Raw genomic sequence first — 17,928 nt, 5'->3', positions numbered from 1 at the left:
TAAAAGTGTACATGCCCACAAAAGAAAATGACGTACACAAAAAAAGATTCAAATTCATATAACTGTGCACATGCACACCTGAAGGCCTTTATAAATCAAACTCCACCTGGAAACATGCGTACATGGATTTTCCACCCTCTCCACGCCTACAGTCAACCATAAATGGTCAATTCAAAGCACCTCATAAATATTAAATTGTCCTGCTGACCAATGGGTTTCTCTTGTGAATCATGGAAACAAGCAATGAGAAGAAGAAATGGAACTTTCTGACAGCGACATTGAGGAGCTTGTTAGTGAGGTGGAGGGATCAAAGACAGATTGTTTGGTGGCCACAGTAGTGATATCATTAATAAAATAAAATACAAACAATATATTTCAAACAATGGCTGGAAATGTGACTGACTGAACAGAGTCTATGATTTGGCAGATTGTTGAGGAATGAACCAGGTATTAGTAGATGAGCAGGATGATGGTGATGACTGGCAGTTGGTGGTCTGACTCCTGTACACCAGACTTGACTCCAGTAATCCACACACACACACACACACACACACGGAGAGGGGAGAGAGAGTTGCAGCTCGGCAGAGTTGGAGGCCCTGACAACAGCACTGTAAACCCTAATAAGTTCACAGAACTCAAAAATTATTTTGTAACAGATTACACAAAACTATTTTAGTGATGTTTTTAAATCTTTTAAGTTTACATTAAATAAAAATTACATTTGCAGTTGCCCTAAGTTATCTCAATGTTATCTTATAAATATTGATATTCCTCAACTTATAATTTAGTGAGTAATTCACTCAAAATTTCAATATTTTTCAACTCACATAATGTGGGAAATACACTCAAAATTTTAAATATTCTTCAACTCGTAATCTGGGGGACAGGCACTCAAAAATAATTATAAACTGAAATACTGATGTCGGCCCACTACACAATTATAATCAGCTAATAGTGTTAGAAAACATGAAAGTGACACCACAGTGACAATTCAACAACTTTTTTTATTCAACACAATGTGCTTTTAAAAGGCACGAATCAAATGAGCTCAGTCAAAACAAATTGCTTGTCATAAATTAAAACAAAAGGAAAAGGAAAGGACTCCAGCAAAACAAAATGTGTTTTAAAGTACAGTAAGTGTTAATAGTTCCATATTCTGATAGTGGTCATTGCTACAAAGGGTGGATTCAGTATTTTGGGTCTCCATCAAACATTATTCAGTTAACCCTATGATAAAAACTCACAAAGGATTCATGATAAAATTCAGTAAGATTCTAAGTATAATCCATCCTCAACAGCAATGACAACTATTAGAATGTGGAGACATTTAACACTGTTTAAAAACATTTTGGCACTTACTGTACCTTGAAGGCTGACACTCACTTTTTAAAAATAAAACATTCAAATAAAGTACTGGTTTCTACTGTGCCGTACTTCAACTGCAGAGTATGTTACCACGGTGACTGACTCAGAGTTTCAGTTACCTCTCTTTCTGGGGGGTATTCCAGAAAGCGGGTTTTGTGAAAACTGAGTTTGTTAACCCTGAGATGAGAGAAACTCTGAGTTTTCAGTTCCAGAAAGAGAGGTAGCATAAACTCTGGGTCTGTTTCTGCGGTAACTTACCCTGTGAACCTAACCTGCTCACTGGTAGGTTTACCTGAAGAAACCCTGAGTCTGACGGAGCTGTCTGACAGCGGCTGTCCTTTCCTTCTCAGTCCGATCATGTTGAAGCAGAAATAATTCACATAGTTTTACACCAGGAGGAGAATTTAGATTCATTTAGATGAGCTCTCACTCCTTGACAAGGACTGAACCGAACAGGAGACTGCTTCTCATCAGTCCGTCATTTATATTCCCCAGCCACACAGCGAATATTAGGCTACATGTCATCGCTGACGTGCTCTCAGATCTGAACAATCCTCTTCGGTTTTTTTTTAATCACTTCGCAGGTTAATCAATCACCTTCCAGCAGCCAGAAAAAGAGAAATAACACACATTTCGTTTGGCTTTCTTTATTTCCCACAGATAGCTACAAAAGTAACCATCAGTATAGCATATTGTATTTTTTCCAACAACGTAATTTCAAAGTCTGTGTTTCTAGTTTGCCGCCGCATTGAGTATAAGATTAGATGACTTCTAGTTCAATCTGTAGACAGTAAGTGTGTGTCTGCCTCTAATGTTGGATCCCGGGGGTGAGTGACGCCCTCAGCCTCTGGTCACCCAGCTCCTCTGCCCTGTTGGACGTGGTGGAGGTGACTGTCACCACTTCATGTTCATATTCTCAGTAGGATGTTAGGACACAGATGTGTGTTAAACAGCATCTGTTGGTGGTAAAAGCTACTCAAAGTTAAAATATCCACTGAATAAACTTTGACTTTGTTTAATATGTGAAATAAAACCAACATGAGGAGCCATCATGAGACTGTTTTTATATTTCATTTTCAGCTGATTTAAATAAAATTAAATAGCCTAAAATAAAACATTGAACAACATTCAACCACTCCCTCAAAGGCCTATATAAAAGAAAGTGTTATTAAATTCAAAATTAAAAGACGACAGCATCTAAAACTCTGTAAGTGATTTTTACTACGGCCGAAGCCGTGTTACTCAGAGTTTCATTTCACAGGGTAAGTCAACTCAGAGTTCAGGGTTAGGCTCAGAGTTTGTTGAACCTGCTTTCTGGAATATCCCCCTGGTTCTCCTAGAGTTCTTTGAGTGATGTCATATGTTTAAACTGACTGAATAGCTAGGCAAAGGGATTGATAGTGAGGCCAGTACACTTACATTACAGGTCCTGAGGAACTTGGAGGCATCATCACGCAGGTACACAGGAAGTGCACGAAGGACGAGGGCCCGTCTCATATTTACATCATGTTGTTCCTAGATGGACAAAAAATATCCATTACAATAGTAATTACACAAATGCAGAGCAAACACTCAAAGTGTTAAATAGCTCCATATTCTGATGGTGGTCATTGCTATAGATGGTAGATTCAGTATTTTGGGTCACCATTTCTTCAGTAATACATTTTTCAAATTAATTACTTTCTATTGTAAATACTTTAATTACTCACAAAGGAAAAAAAATCAAATTGTAAATCAAATTTTATGAAAAAAAGTAGTTATTTGGACTTCTTCAAATTGAAGCTGATAAAGTATCTTTTTAAGGTACCTCTTTCTGATAGAATACATCTTGTCAAGACCTCTATCTCTGATGAGATGAACGTTGTGTTCATGGCAAAATCACTCAACCTCAGGGCACAGTCGAGGCAATTCACACTATGGCTTCTTACAGTTGTCTGCAAACAATCTGTTAATAATCTGTTTCTGAATCATGCAAAGTTAAAAATTCACCTGAAGGTCATAAATCCTCATGAGCTTTGCTAGCTCCTCCGCTATCTTGCCAGTCTTGGTGGCCTTGTCTGTGAACTAAGTGATGAGTTTAGGCATGTGTCTGTCCAGCTCCTTGTAGAATTGATTGCGCAGGTTAATGTTGTTGATTCGGTGGAACTCTGGAACCACCTGTACATGGACAGAATTACACAGAAATGTACGAAGATGAATTAGGAACAGAATTGTGAATATATTCTAAGAAGTTTTCAGTTGGCAGGTAGAAAAACCAAGGGCAATTCTATTAGGGATGAGTCAGAACCAAGGTCAAAATAGAAAGATTCAAGATTCAAGATGTTTATTTGTCATATACACAATAACAGACACAGTGGTTTATTATTGGGTAATGAAATTCTTACTTTGCAACTGCCTGACCAAAGAACTGTGCTTACTAATATAAAAAGAAAAACAGAAGAAATATATATAAAATACGAAATATAAAATATGAAGTGCATATTCAACTGCATAACGACATTTGACTGTTATGACCTTATTAGTTATGAGCTAGTACAACTGTTTGGGATTACAGTGAGGCATTGTCTAATATTTATCTTCTGTTGTATTCTCCCCAATGTAGTTTTGCAGAGTTGCTCTCAGTTGAAGACCAAGGTTCAGGCAGAGTGAAACTGGAGCTGAAGAATGAAAATCTGGTGCTGCAGTCCCACAGAGCCCCTCAGATCACTGCCATGATCCAGTTATTCCTTCAGGAGCTCATCAAGGTAGAATTCTATTATCATCGTACATTTATTTATCCATTCTTTTGATGTTTTGTAGCATCATTTTTCAATGTGACCCCATGCATTTATTGTAGCCACAAAACCTTTAGTCCATGTACTACCCTCCTGGACATCCCTTTTCCTGCTCTCTAGGACTCGGGTCATGTCATTGCCCTGAAGAGTTTTGTGACTGATGACAAGAGTCTGCTCAGTTTCTGCAAGGGTGACATCATCAAACTTCTACCAATAGAAGGAATCCAGACAGGTGAGGTCATTAAATAGCTCCTTGACATGTTTGAATAAAGTAAGGCATACCAAACCCTTGAAACTACCACATTGTTTGATGCCTATACACATCTCCTAATCCATCAAATTACTTTTTTGTGTTCTACTAGGCTGGTGTTTTGGGACCATGGGAGGGCGGTCTGGTCTTTTCCCAGAAGATGCTACTCAGCCATCTGCAGCCCCGGACTACCACTCTCTCCAACGTGACCAAAGAGATGCAGGGAGAAAAAGCATAAGAGGCACTAAAGTTGTCAGTCCACCCAAGGGCCTGTCTCCTGATCCCATCAGCAGTGCTGATTCAGAATGGCCCAGAAGAGAGCCTTTGCTCCAGGGATCAGTCCAGAGTTCAATTCAGGGCTCAGTCAATGATGTGGAGATCCTCTCAGTTATGGCTAAGTTTGCCATTAAATACTTCAGGTATGATAGAAAAACACAAATTATATTGCTCATTCTGCTGAGGTAATTCAGATTCATATAACATGACATAGATTACTATGTGCTACCATTATCTGTTTGTTAAAGAGTGGGGAATATGGGTCTGCCAGCCAGTGGAAGAAATTTTTCCGAGGTGGTTCAACACACAGAGGTAAGACAGTACAATACTTTAGAACAAATCTGTACATGTGTATAATAACCCTCTAAGCTGGGCTTTCTGTTTAAAATGCTGAAATCACTGCTTGACTGAGGTACATGCCTGTCAGGAGAAAAACATCTTTCAGCTACAAAATTCAGGCTTGAGACCTGATCTGTACTGTCCTGCCCATTGATTCAGGGTGGGGCACATGCTTTATTAGGTTTTTCTTGCTCATATTTCATCTATGCTGCATAGATTTCATGTGGGGCAGAGCATGACAGGAATGTACAGCACCACACAATATCCTCATGTCTCTTGTCAGGTATGGACATGCGGCGAGCCCTGATACACAGATGTTGGGGCAGAAATAACATCCCCTGTGAAAAGGGGGGTGGGGGTGACAATTTGTTTCAAACATTGTAATCGCACTGTATTTATATTGTGTAATTTGTTACAAAAGGACTTTCAGCACACATTTTTATCTTATTTTATATAACAGATCTGTTTACAATGCTATTTTGAGGGGGACAACCCTTGAGCAAGGGGGTCCTGGCTCCATCACAAACCAGGCCTTCTGCAGTTTAAAGTCAGTTTGTGATGATGTCCAGATCCCTTTTGGTAATTTTAAGCTTGTCTCAAAAAGATAAAAATATATGCATTGTTCTATCTATTCTGGATGTAAATTGTTTTACTTTCATGCTAACTGGGTTTAATAATACTTTTAGTTAGTGTCATTCTATTCATTACTGTAGACAACTATTACACTCAATACATTGAGTTAAATGTAAAGGTCAGCATTTGTGACATTGAGAACATAAGGAAACCTTTGTTTCATTTATCAAGCCTTGCTATCTAAATTTCCAGGATATTTATCATCGTTAGTGAGTTCAAAGTGAACAGTCATGTCAATGAAATATCCTAAATAAGTACAATTTGACTAACTGCCCTGTTTTCTTGTTTCATTCAGGTCCCAATAAAAGAGTCCCTTATTCTCTACAATGATCCTGAAATCAATAAATTATCTGTCAAGTGCTTCACGAGTGAGTGTCACAATCACCATGCTAATATACACCAGGATCACTGATGTTCCTCTGTCATGCTTCCATTTGTGTGTCCTTCTAGACCTGATGCAGTTCATGGGTGACATGCCATTGAAAAAGGATAAAACCCAGTCAGCCTGCCTAAGCCATATCTTATTGGTCAGTCTGCATTCAAACTGTGTATATTCAAGATTTATAGCTATCAATCAGACTTTGGGATTTAAGAAGAAGAGTTTTTCTGTTATGTTCAGCTAGGGAAAGAAAAGGAGCTGCTGCAAGATGAACTTTACTGCCAGGTCATCAAGCAAACCACCAACAACCCAACCAAGTGAGTCTGAGGCATTAATAGAATTTTCAAAATAATTTCAATTACATACTATTACTAAGTAACAACTGGAGATGTATTAACTCCTTTAGTTCCAATGCATGGTTGGTTTCCTTTTTATATAAAATAAATTAAGTTTGTTTTAAATAATTGTCCAGGAAGAAGAAAGTTTGGACATAAATTTACACTTAAATAAATTAAAGTGCTACATAAATTCTGATAGTTTTTTAACTGTCCATTGTGAGTCTGACAATGCAAGAGTGAAATATTAAATCAGTAGAATGTGATGTGTAATGGTTACAAGTTATATTTCCTATCCTATCATTTCTTGCTCCCCTGGCAACCAATACTAAAACAAATTAATGAAATCATTAAATCCTGCTACTTCCATCCACGAAATATTTCCAAAATTAAATCAATTCTTTCTCTCCCTGACTGAGTAAAAGCTAATACATGTCTTTGTCGTTTCCTATCTGGACTATTACAATGCATTTTAAACATGCCTTAGTCAAACCTTAGTAACTCGTATGCAGCTTGTTCAAAATGCTGCTGCTTGTATTTTAACTAAAACAAACCGTAGGTCTCATATTACACAAATCCTTGCATCTTTTCACTGGTTGCCAGATAAATTCAGGATTGATTTTATGATTCTTTTAATAACTTTCAAAGCTCAACATGGACTGGCCCCTACTTACATTTCACAGCTCTGACTCCCTACAATTCCAGTCGCAATCTGAGATTGGCCAGCCTGTCTTTTTGGCTGTCCCTATGTCAAGGCTGACTACTCAGGGTGACCTGGCGTTCTCTGTCAGGGCCCAGATGCTCTGGAACTCCCTTTCTGACAAGATTAGACTCGCTGACACTACCTATCTTTAAATCATGCTCAAAACATGTTTTTATAGGAAAGCATTTTTAACATGCGATTTGTAATTCTGGTACTGGTTCTACTGTATTATTTATTCCTTTTGTCTTACTTTTATTGCAACCACATGTTATGTAGTTTCTTAGATATGACAGCTTCTGAATCTGCTGCCTATGAGAGTAGGTATTTAGTTTAGTTAAAAAAAAGGCATAGAGATAATGACGTCTGATCTACCACATGTCTGAGCCACGTGTCTCTCATAGCACTGCCATTCAAGCCAGTAGCCAGTCAGATTTACCTTTAGCCTCAGCGTACCCTCAGGTAAGGCTTTTAACATTATTGCGATTAAAAGGCTCAAACACCTGTTGACACCAAGGTACAATTGAAGATTATTAGTATTATTTTCATTACAACAACCAGTCTTACAGAGCTCAACTGCTCTCATCTTGGTCTCTCTCTCCTCTCTCCCCCCCTCTCCCTACCTTTTAATATAATACAATTTTCCATTAATTTTTTTTTGTGAAGCACTTTGTAACCTTGTTTAGATAAGTGCTATACAAATAAAGTTATTATTATTACTATTATTATATTTAAATGGGTTTGTTCACAATTCTTTCAACAATTTTTTGGATTGTTGTATGTTGTCTCCACAGATCCAGTTGTACCCTTGGTTGGCGGCTACTGAGCCTGATGACTGGGTTCTTCCCCTGCTCTGGTACTCTGCAGCCATACATCACACATCACCTACACAACATCTCTCAGGACAATGAACATCCATACCAAGGTACAAGACACACAACACAGTAAATAGACACAGATATCTGATATCAGCAATTAAAACAACCTGCCACAGATGTTTTAAAAGAAGACTTGAGGAAAAATAGGTTGCTTATTTGATGCACACCCTCTTGTTCTCAGAGCTGGCATTTGTGTGTATGGATAACCTTCAACGATCTCTCGATTTTGGTGGTCGCCGAAATATCCCCTCAAATATCGAGACGGAAGCCATTCTGGTAAGTAATTATACACTGGTGCAGATAAAGGCAAATCCTTCATTATGTATTTCATCTGCTACATACCATCATTATCTGCCTGAGGTATGTCCCATGGTTTTCTGCAGACTGGCAAAACCTTTCGACGCATTCCTATCCAGCTACCAGGAGGCAGGGATTTCCCGATGAAGATACACAGCTTCACTGTAAGATGTATTTTATTTATTTATTATTTTTAAAACAATACTACTCTTTTGTTTTTAATTAACATTCTTTGTGGTCTGTTAATCTTCATCTAGATGGCAGCAGATGTGGTAAAAGAGTTCTGTAAGGAAATGGGCATCTCAAATCTCCCAGAAATCAAAGACTTCTCCATCTTCTCCAACAGATTTAAAGGTAAATTAGATTATAATATACTGTCACGCTCACTGGTGCTGGCAAGGGAGAACTCAAAAGCACACCAACAGACAGTCTTAGTGTAGGCAACGTGGTTTATTCACCGACAGCAGAGAAAAGACAGGCAGAGGTCAAAACCAGGATATCAGTCCGTACAGCAAACAAATCCGAAGGGGCAGGCAAGAAGGGAATCCAAAATCCAAACGGGGTAGCGGTCAGGTCAGGAACAGGCAGGCAAGAACACAGAATACAACGCAGGATAGCTAGGCAAGAACACACTAGACAATCTGGCAGGGATCGAGTGAAAATGACTGGAATATATACTGAGGAACTAATGAGCAAATGGACTGCAGGTGAGGAGGTGGGCGGGGAAAACCAAGTGAGGGAAATGAGATGATTGCATAGCAGGGAAGAAAGGCAGGCCCTGAAATGACAGGAGAGTTAGTGATGAGACATGGAACCAAACAAAAAAACAAAAACAAACTAAGAGTTAGTGTAACTACGTTACATATACCAAATGATATGAAATGCCATACATTGTGCAGTAAAGTAAGCATTAACATTAATTTGAGGCAGACTCACTCTTTGTTCAGTTTGTTGTTTGGAATAACAAGTCATTATGCTGTGTTGAACATGATCCTTTTTGGATTTTATGCCCTCTTCCTTCTCTGTTTCTGCAATTGATACTTCTGTCTGTTTACATATAATGTTTTAACGCAGCACAGCTTCTGATAAAGGCTTTTCATATAGAGTGTAATTGAATGCTTTACATGAACATAAACAACATAATAAACAACAACAAAACATAAACAAGTAGATGTTTTTCTACTTTGTTCACAATGTACACAAAGTAAGATTTTACCACAGTACTAAGTATAGTATACAGCATGACGCATCTCCGACAGCAGAAAATATTACTCATAAAAGCTGCACATCCTCTTCCCTCAACCGGCAAGAAAAGTAAAGAAAATGACAGCCAAAAAAAAACAGTTAAGCAGAGCTTATTGCAGAGAATGACAACAAAATATCAATTTTATCATCATTCAAGTGAAAATACGATGTCTAACATGAATGGAGATGTATATTATTTTATTTTACTTTAGTATTTAATCAAAAGAAAAAGTCTGACAGATGAAGGAAGCAGCAATGACAGTTGAAATGATAGCAGTATTACCAAAATTGGTAGTATATGTGAGGAGGCCTATTTTTATTGAAACAATCTTGTAGTAATCATAATCCATGATCAGCTGCCATCACAGTCTACGATTATCTTCGTGATCCATGATATGACCGGAGCCACAATCCTGGTTCTGCAACAATAAAGCTCAAGGACTCCACTCTATTCTGAAATTAAGAGGAAGCCAGTGCAGTGAAACTAATACAGGAGAAATGTGATCTCCTGTCCCATTTCCCAATCCTCTCACATTTAGCAGAAACATTCACTTGGACTCAAAGCTTAAGTGATTTGAATTTGGTTAAGGTCATGGTGGCCTCACAAATTATACTTTTCTTAAACATGTTATCTTAAGATCAGCTTGAGGGAATGTCTTCAAACTTGGAACAAACATTCACTTGGACTTTTAACTTTCAAGATTTTGGTGACTAGAGGCCAAAGGTCAAGGAGTCACCTCATGTTCCTGTTGATGTGATATCTGGCCTGCCCGTATAGGGAATATCATTATAACTGGCACAATTCACTTTGACTCATGAATGACGTGACATGTTTTGGCCTCTTCAACTTTTGATCAGTTGTCACTTGGACTCAAAGATGAAGCTCTAACATTTTAATGGTCACCATTAGCATCCATTAAGAGCAGGAGATGATCTATTTTGATTTTAATCATTTTTTCATGAAACAAATGTAAAAAGTCATCGCCCTTAAGCAATTGTGTTATGGTGCCTGGAGAAGTGTTAATACTCTTAATTTATGCCACAGATTTTATTTAAAGCAGTCCAACCGGCAAAGGATAAATGTCACATGTTATAAACAGTGACATGTAAGACTACTCTTGCATATTTTGTTCACCCAAGAATGGGCCAAAAGTATATTCACAGTGTCATTTAAGATACATGCAGATACAGATTTTGCATCAATACTGGCCCACAGACTTTCGGGTGAGCAGTGCGAGTGGATTTTGTGTTTCTTTAAGATATGTCCCTGTAGTATCATGTATAAACTGAACAATAAAGGGCCATGATGGAGCCTTGAGGGACACCTCATTTTGCACGCAAGCATCAGGTGTTTTAATTATAGCAGGAAAGATAAGTTTTAGTTAAATTAGTAGTGGGTAACCCACGGTTGTTACGTCAAGTCAAGCTGGACTATGAGTCAATTCATAATTTTAGCAAAAAATACCCCAAAAGGAAAGGATCTTGGATCTGCTTTGATTGTTTTTTTTTAACAGATATGTTTCAAGAACATTCCAAACCTTAGTAACATATTAACAGATGTGTCTCTTGCCCCTGCTCATCACTGCTTTGCTCCTCCTCTGTCAGAGGGAATTGCGCGTCCCCTCCATGCTAAGGAGTATCTCTTTGACTTTCCACTGGATGACAACTCCATCTTCTTCTCTCTGAGGAGAGTGATGTGGCGAAGCCCTCTGTCCTTCAAGAGTGACCTCTATATGGATTTCCACTATCAACAGGTAACAAGATGAGTTAATAATAGTACTTTTCTATTCATTGCTTCAGTTTCAGTTTCATTGTTACTTATATAACAACTTTCTGTCTATGTGTGTGTAACTCTAGCTCCTGGGCGACTATTTGAATGGGCGACTGATCCTTCCTCCTGCTGAAGGAGGTTCCGCATCAATTCAGCACATGGCAGAGCTCTCAGCATTGCAGCATCTGGCTCGAGGTCAAAGAAATCAGCCCTCACTGTGAGTCACACACTGATCTAAAAAATGCAATACTGATCAATTTCGGTATGTGACACTGAGGAAGACAAACTCATTGTTCAATCCCATCCAATGAGTTAGTTTTCCTAATCAACAGAATTAAAAACACTTTTATTGCTGAGTTATAGAATACACAAATTACCCTACAGCCTTACTTGCTGCCCAGAACTCTCAAAATACCGTTCCAGTGCAACCAATGTAAAAAGTTAGTCCAGAGCCCAGCTTAGTCCTGGCTGAAAAGCTATCTGGAAAACACACAGCAATGCATTGACATCAACGACACTGTGTCACAATTTAGGATGGTAACCTGTGGCGTACAACAGGGATCTGTGATTGGTCCATAACTTTATATTAATAACATTTTTAATGTTACAGAGTTGTTAAAGTTTGCTATTTTGCAGAAGATACTAAAATATTTTGTTCTGGAACGTTTTTTAAGAAAATTCAAAAGTGAGCTGGAAATCCTCAACCCTTAGTTCGATAAAAAAAAGACCAAATTTAAAGAATTTAAATTTTTTGGGGTTTTGATTGTCATAAATTAACATGGAAACATACGGAAGACACCAAAGATAAGATTTCAAAGTTAATAGCAATCCTGTACAAATCTAGACACATAAAATCATAACGCTTTGCATATTATTTATTGTTCACTAATACTTCCTTATCTATGGGTGAAACTGTGGGGGTCAACTTTTAAAACTTAAATTCAAATTATATTACTACAGGAAAAAGGCATGCATCAACAATCAATTAGATGATTTCATATCTTATAAAATAATGCAGTAAAGAGTTAAATCACAGTCACTCCCAAGTTGTTTTTCAATTCAGGAGAGTAAATGTGATTTGAGAGACGTTTGTAAATTGGTGGTACAAAAACCAAAGCAGGGGGTCACAAGGTCAATTTGAGCTATTGAAGAAACTTTTCAGACTCCTCATGGTAGCACTTTTATCTTCTGGGAAGAAGATCCTCGTTTCGGGTCCAATTTCCACTCTAGGTCTTGGTTGTGGCCGACTTTTTTCTAAACCACATGCTCAGACACAAACTCTTTCTTAATTCAATTCAAGTCAATTACATTTTATTTGTATAGCGCCAAATCATAATTTACATTATCTCAAGGCACTTAACAAATGTTATTAATATAGAGAAACCCAACAGTTCCCACAATGAGCAGCACTTTGGCGACTGTGGAGAGAAAAACTCCCTCATTGACAGAGAGAAACCTCTAGAACCAGACTCAATGTGGGCGGTCATCTGCCAAAGAAAAAATGGGAGGAGAGGGGAGATGGGTGGAGAAGGGGGGGAGAAAAGATAGAGATATTTAAAAAACATCTCCAAACTGAGGAACTTCCTGTCCCAGTCGGACTCAGAGAAATTGGTCAATGAATTCATCTCCAGCAGATTAGATTACTGCAATGCTAACTCATTCAAAATGCTGCAGACAGAATGCTAACTAGGACTAAGAAAACACAACACATGACACCTGTACACTCCACTAGCTGCATATAATATGATTCCTCCTTACAAAGCTATAGATGCTATGCCTTCGAAATAGCTTTCTGACCTCCTAACTGGCTGCAGCCCAGACTACACCAAACTGTTTATGTCATGTAAATGGGTCCAAAAGTCAAAGTGGAACCCATATGTATTTTATATTGACAATGTATGATTGTATTTCTCTAGGCTAGAGATGAAGGAGTACCTGCCCTCACAGGACAGATTCAGCAGTAACGCTGAGGCGATCCATTCCTTCTGTCTGGGTCAAATAGCTGCAATGCAGTCTCTCAGCCCTCAAGATGCCAAAACAGGCTTCATTGGTTGGTAGTACTTCATCTTAGCTACTCTTTCTCCTCTACTCTCCTTCTTACATGATAACTGATGACAATTATATGTGCCTGAACCTCCTGTCTTTCAGAGTTTATAAGCAGTCTGCCTTTGTTTGGTTCCAACACTTTCTTGGCCCAGAAGGTGAGCCAGAGTGGCTGTCCCTCCCCCTGTTTGGTCAGCGTAAGCCAGGAGGGTGTGCTGTTTCTTCACCCTACAAAACAGGTACATGTATCAACCACAGTATTGACTAGGGACATCACAATTCCAAAACTTTAGTAGCCAAAACAGATACAATGAAATTTTCACAAGTCTCGTTACCACAGCAAAAAGCAAAACATAAACAATAAATCCAATGTACTTCAACACACAATCCTTTATTAAAAATATTTGAACCAAAAAAAGCTAAGCTTAAAAGTATAGGGTGTGTCTGCCTGAACTGAAGCATTCCTGTCTACATTTCCATGAGCCTTCAAGTGAACCTAAATCACTGGTAATCATTACAATTGTCATTGCTGCTGTGTTCATCTCTGACATTTTCTTCTGTATTAAAACTTGAAACATTGATACACCTCTCCATTTCACCTAGACACTGTCTTTTTACATGAATGGTGAACATATTGTTATTGTTTTGGCTGAGAAGATTACAATTGTTTAATATCAAAGAGACCCTCCGAGAGATAACACACTGACGGATCGCTGGCTTGCATGGATAGGCTACAAGCTGATTGGCGAAGCTAACAGCTGAATAGCAGAAGTGGCAAGTACAAGTACACCAGTAATGGGGTGATATGTCACGATTGACAGCTGAGATTGTCTAGTGATTGATCAGGCAGGTGTATTGATGGGATCATGATCACTACAGCGAAAACTGGCTTCAAAGGACAGCACCAGTATATTGTGACTTCATTTTTGTACAGTGGGATGTGTTGTCCATCTTTATTACAGTCATTGATTTGAAGAAGCATTTGACCTTTGTTGGGACACAGATCTTTCTACTGATAAAAATTCCAGCAAATGGTTAGAATCCCTGGTGAATAACAGAACTATGACACTGACTGCAAAAAAAGCCAGTATCACCCATCTGATGATTCATATTTCTTTCCTATGTAGGAGGAGGTGTTTATGATTTCTTTGGCAGATGTACAGTCCATGCACACCATTCGCCCAAAGAGACAAGGCAAAGTGCCAGCAGTCGACATCAATTATGGCAATTCAGCTCATCCCAAAAAAGTCACCATTCATCTCAAACAGGTAATGATTACATATTCCATTTCTGTGTAAAATGGCAATCAATCATATGGATTCACTTGTGAAATGTAGTGGGAATGTTTTTCTTAGTTTTATAAGACACAAAACACCAAAGTATTTCTCAGCTAAATTGCTGTTAAATCTGGTAAACAGTGACATTTCAAATAGACTGGCCAGATGTCAGGTTAATCCTGGAGATTTGTGGATTCATGTTTGATCTCTCTTTCAGGCCAAGGAGTTGTGCCACATCCTCGCCCTGATTATTGAGGAGTCGATCCAGCTTTGAGTTACCAGCTCCATTTCAAAATCACCTGAAAACCCTCTTAATCACACACACACACACGTTTATACATTATACATGTCTTTAGGGTCTAGGCACAAAACGGTCCTCACAAAGAATCAAGAGAAGTACACACACACACACACGCATATTGTCCTAGCTCACACCAAGGGACATTACATAGATTTGCAATTATATGCTGAAAAAGTTACCATAACCCGAATCACACAACTCACACACCCAAAATGTTTATCAGAAGTGAGTTTTTTTTCTTAATTGATTTATTTTGGTATAACTCTTTTTGTTATTGCTGAAAATGTACTGAATACCAACATGTCTATGCACATATAAGCTGAAATTCTCTTCAGTGTTGTAATCTGAGATGAAGTGATACAGAATTTACACATTTACTACTAATAATATTACTGAATTTGGAATGTGTTAATTTGCCAGCTGTATGAATATGAATGCTTTGATTATATTCCTTTTGTGGTTTAAAATCCAATAATATCATTACAGAAATTTAAACATCCTCATCATATTAATGTATTTCAATAATATATTGTTATATAAGTCATTTATATGTACTATATGTCGATTCAATTGTTTTCACGTGATCGTTTAATCATATTTTCCAAACAGAGCAGTACACTGGGGTTGCAGACAAGGCGGGTTGTAGAAGGGCTGGCCAGGTGGGGGAGGGCCAGGTGCCTGGTCAGACCTGTTGAAGAAAAGGCCTCTCCAGACCAAGTAGCAACCTAGTGTGACATCACCCATCGGTTTGTGTACTGCAGTTTTGAAGCCAAGAGTTTCAAATTTGATCAGATCCATCTTGATGGTTTGGAGCCAGACTGAGGCTACGTTACCATATTTGGACAAAAAGGAGGAGCTGGAGAGGTGGGTCTGAACTGTCAACCCAAGGACTATAGACACGTCCACCTACACCGGCTACTGACCACACCAAGCTCCCGACTGTGCTTAGATATAGCTGCTGACACGGATAGCCACATATTTCAGAGTAGTAATGAATTGCAGCTGAAGTTAGCAAGCTAACATTAAATTGTGTTATTATATAATATTTTTTAACACTGTTGTGATCTGCAGAAAATGAGACATCACTTGTGAGCTGCTGCATGAACTGTGATGAAAAACGGATCCTGGGCTGTTTCCATCACTATCATTACAGTTAAACTACACCCTGTTAAACTTTTTTACTTTCAGCAAAGAACACTTTGCTGAATGTGTTGTAGGCCTGGAATTAATCACAGGCCTTTTACATTTTGGTTTTAATCAAATCACTTACAATTAAGCTATGAGGTAATACTTTGGTTTCTTATGACAAACGTTAGTGACAATGAAAATATTAATTCACCAAAGTGTCATGTTTGTCATGTTTGGAAAATGTACTTAGTACAGTTTAATCATATTGGGTAGGGTTAGGTTTATGTTCAATCACATACACTGTGGCTTCAAAATTTAAATATCAGAGATTAAGTAAACACTTTTACTTTTAAAGTTACAGCTGTTTACGATTGAAGACTTTTCACATCACATTGGTCACATAACTTGTGAAGGTTGTAACTGCTGAAGTTGAACGATCACCTAATTCAAGTTTAATAGTTTTTGAATTATGTTTAAATAATGTTACTACCAACCCTAAAAACTATGTTATATGTAATTTATGTAATAGGTAAAAAAGTAAACCTGAGAATATAGAGAATTAAAGCAATGTTCTGTTGGTCTGTCATCTCATCCATGGACACTGAACTGGAGGTTGTTTATTGAAATCATCATCATCACATCTCATTAAACAATTAAGGATGTTGTTATCCAGTCTCTCTCTGTATCCTGAAGAATGATATCAAATATGCTGCTTCATACATGAGGTCTTCCTTCTGTTGACATCAGTTATCGGGATCGTTTGATGAGGTCCAGTTCTTCCACGTTATCATCAACTAAAGTTTCAGTCCTTCTGCCTCTGGTAGATTCATGGATGATTAAAACACATACATAACATACAAAAGCACATAAGCATAGAGAAACAGAAAAAGAATGAATGAATCCGTTGGTAACAATCAACTACAAAACTTTTTACCTGAATCAGTGTAGACAAACAGCAGGTTATCACAACAAAACACTGAAAGTTAATGCTACTGTTGAACCACATGTAAGAAGACATAACATTACATTATGTTAAACTGAACTATCACCACATCCTCATGGATTTAAAATAACACACATTAACACAGGTTAGCAGCCTCATGGAACTAGTAGGCCTATAGCATTGTGATTTTCTGCTGACTCTGAACCTTCTTCCGATGAGATGCTCTCTCGTAATATGTGTACATCATTGTCTGATGAAGTCAAAGCCTCGAAGGAACAATGGCATTTTAAAAGGGGCATTTCACCTGAAAATAATTACTAATAATATGTTTATGTTTCGCAGTAGCATTTAGACTAACTTACAGCAACAGCAGTTGATATACAGATGGGTAACACACTGAAGGTGAAGCCTCCATGAACTGTGTTAATAAGCTACTGTTACTTCATGAGTGCTCCTTGTCAAAGGTTCTCCTGTTCTTGGTAGTAAGAGTTGAATCAGAAGCTCTATAACAAACTCTTTGGTTGTATAACTCATGTTCCTATTATACTTGAACATAACTGCTGACTGAAAATGCTGGAAAATCACAGAAACATAACTTTGGTGACCTTCCAGGTGTTTTTGTCTCTCACATATCACGATAATGTGGCCTCATGATCAAAATATTTCATTCTGAAAATGTACCTTATCTACAAGATGTCGTCCCTCATTTCCAGGTACATCTCTCAGTAATCTGAGTGAGCCTCATCCTTGTAAATTAGATGACATGTACATTAGCACATTAAAGTGGAAATTAAATGAACAATTGTACAGCACTAGTGGACATTTGGTCACACTAGTGCAGCATCTTATTGTACTACTTGAACAAAATCTCTTACTAGTCACTCTTTTTCAGCAACTAGTGGCAATTTTGTCTGACTAGTTCCAACAGCAACCTTACTAGTAACACTGCACCACACTAGTAGCACCAAAGTCCCTACTAGTCTGCTTTTTGACG

General features: G+C 38.0%; 1 protein-coding gene across 1 annotated transcript in view; it reads left to right on the top strand.

Annotated features, from left to right (window-relative positions):
- Nucleotides 1-16,659, top strand: part of myo15b (myosin XVB) — a 93,629-nt gene extending 76,970 nt beyond the window's left edge. The window contains 17 exon segments of the mRNA XM_069518091.1: nt 3,968-4,109; nt 4,260-4,371; nt 4,502-4,808; nt 4,914-4,977; nt 5,933-6,005; nt 6,088-6,164; nt 6,257-6,333; nt 7,846-7,976; nt 8,111-8,205; nt 8,313-8,390; nt 8,484-8,580; nt 11,077-11,225; nt 11,329-11,459; nt 13,159-13,292; nt 13,391-13,524; nt 14,413-14,553; nt 14,780-16,659. Of these exon segments, the coding sequence (XP_069374192.1) occupies nt 3,968-4,109; nt 4,260-4,371; nt 4,502-4,808; nt 4,914-4,977; nt 5,933-6,005; nt 6,088-6,164; nt 6,257-6,333; nt 7,846-7,976; nt 8,111-8,205; nt 8,313-8,390; nt 8,484-8,580; nt 11,077-11,225; nt 11,329-11,459; nt 13,159-13,292; nt 13,391-13,524; nt 14,413-14,553; nt 14,780-15,106 (2,269 nt within the window). The 3' untranslated portion in view covers nt 15,107-16,659.
- The last annotated feature ends 1,269 nt before the right edge of the window (nt 16,660-17,928 follow it).

This window comes from Paralichthys olivaceus, chromosome 21, assembly GCF_024713975.1.
Source record: "Paralichthys olivaceus isolate ysfri-2021 chromosome 21, ASM2471397v2, whole genome shotgun sequence".
In the NCBI taxonomy this organism is placed as follows: Eukaryota; Metazoa; Chordata; class Actinopteri; order Pleuronectiformes; family Paralichthyidae; genus Paralichthys; species Paralichthys olivaceus.
Note: the sequence above shows the minus strand (reverse complement) of the source record. Positions and strands in the feature narration are given on the sequence as shown.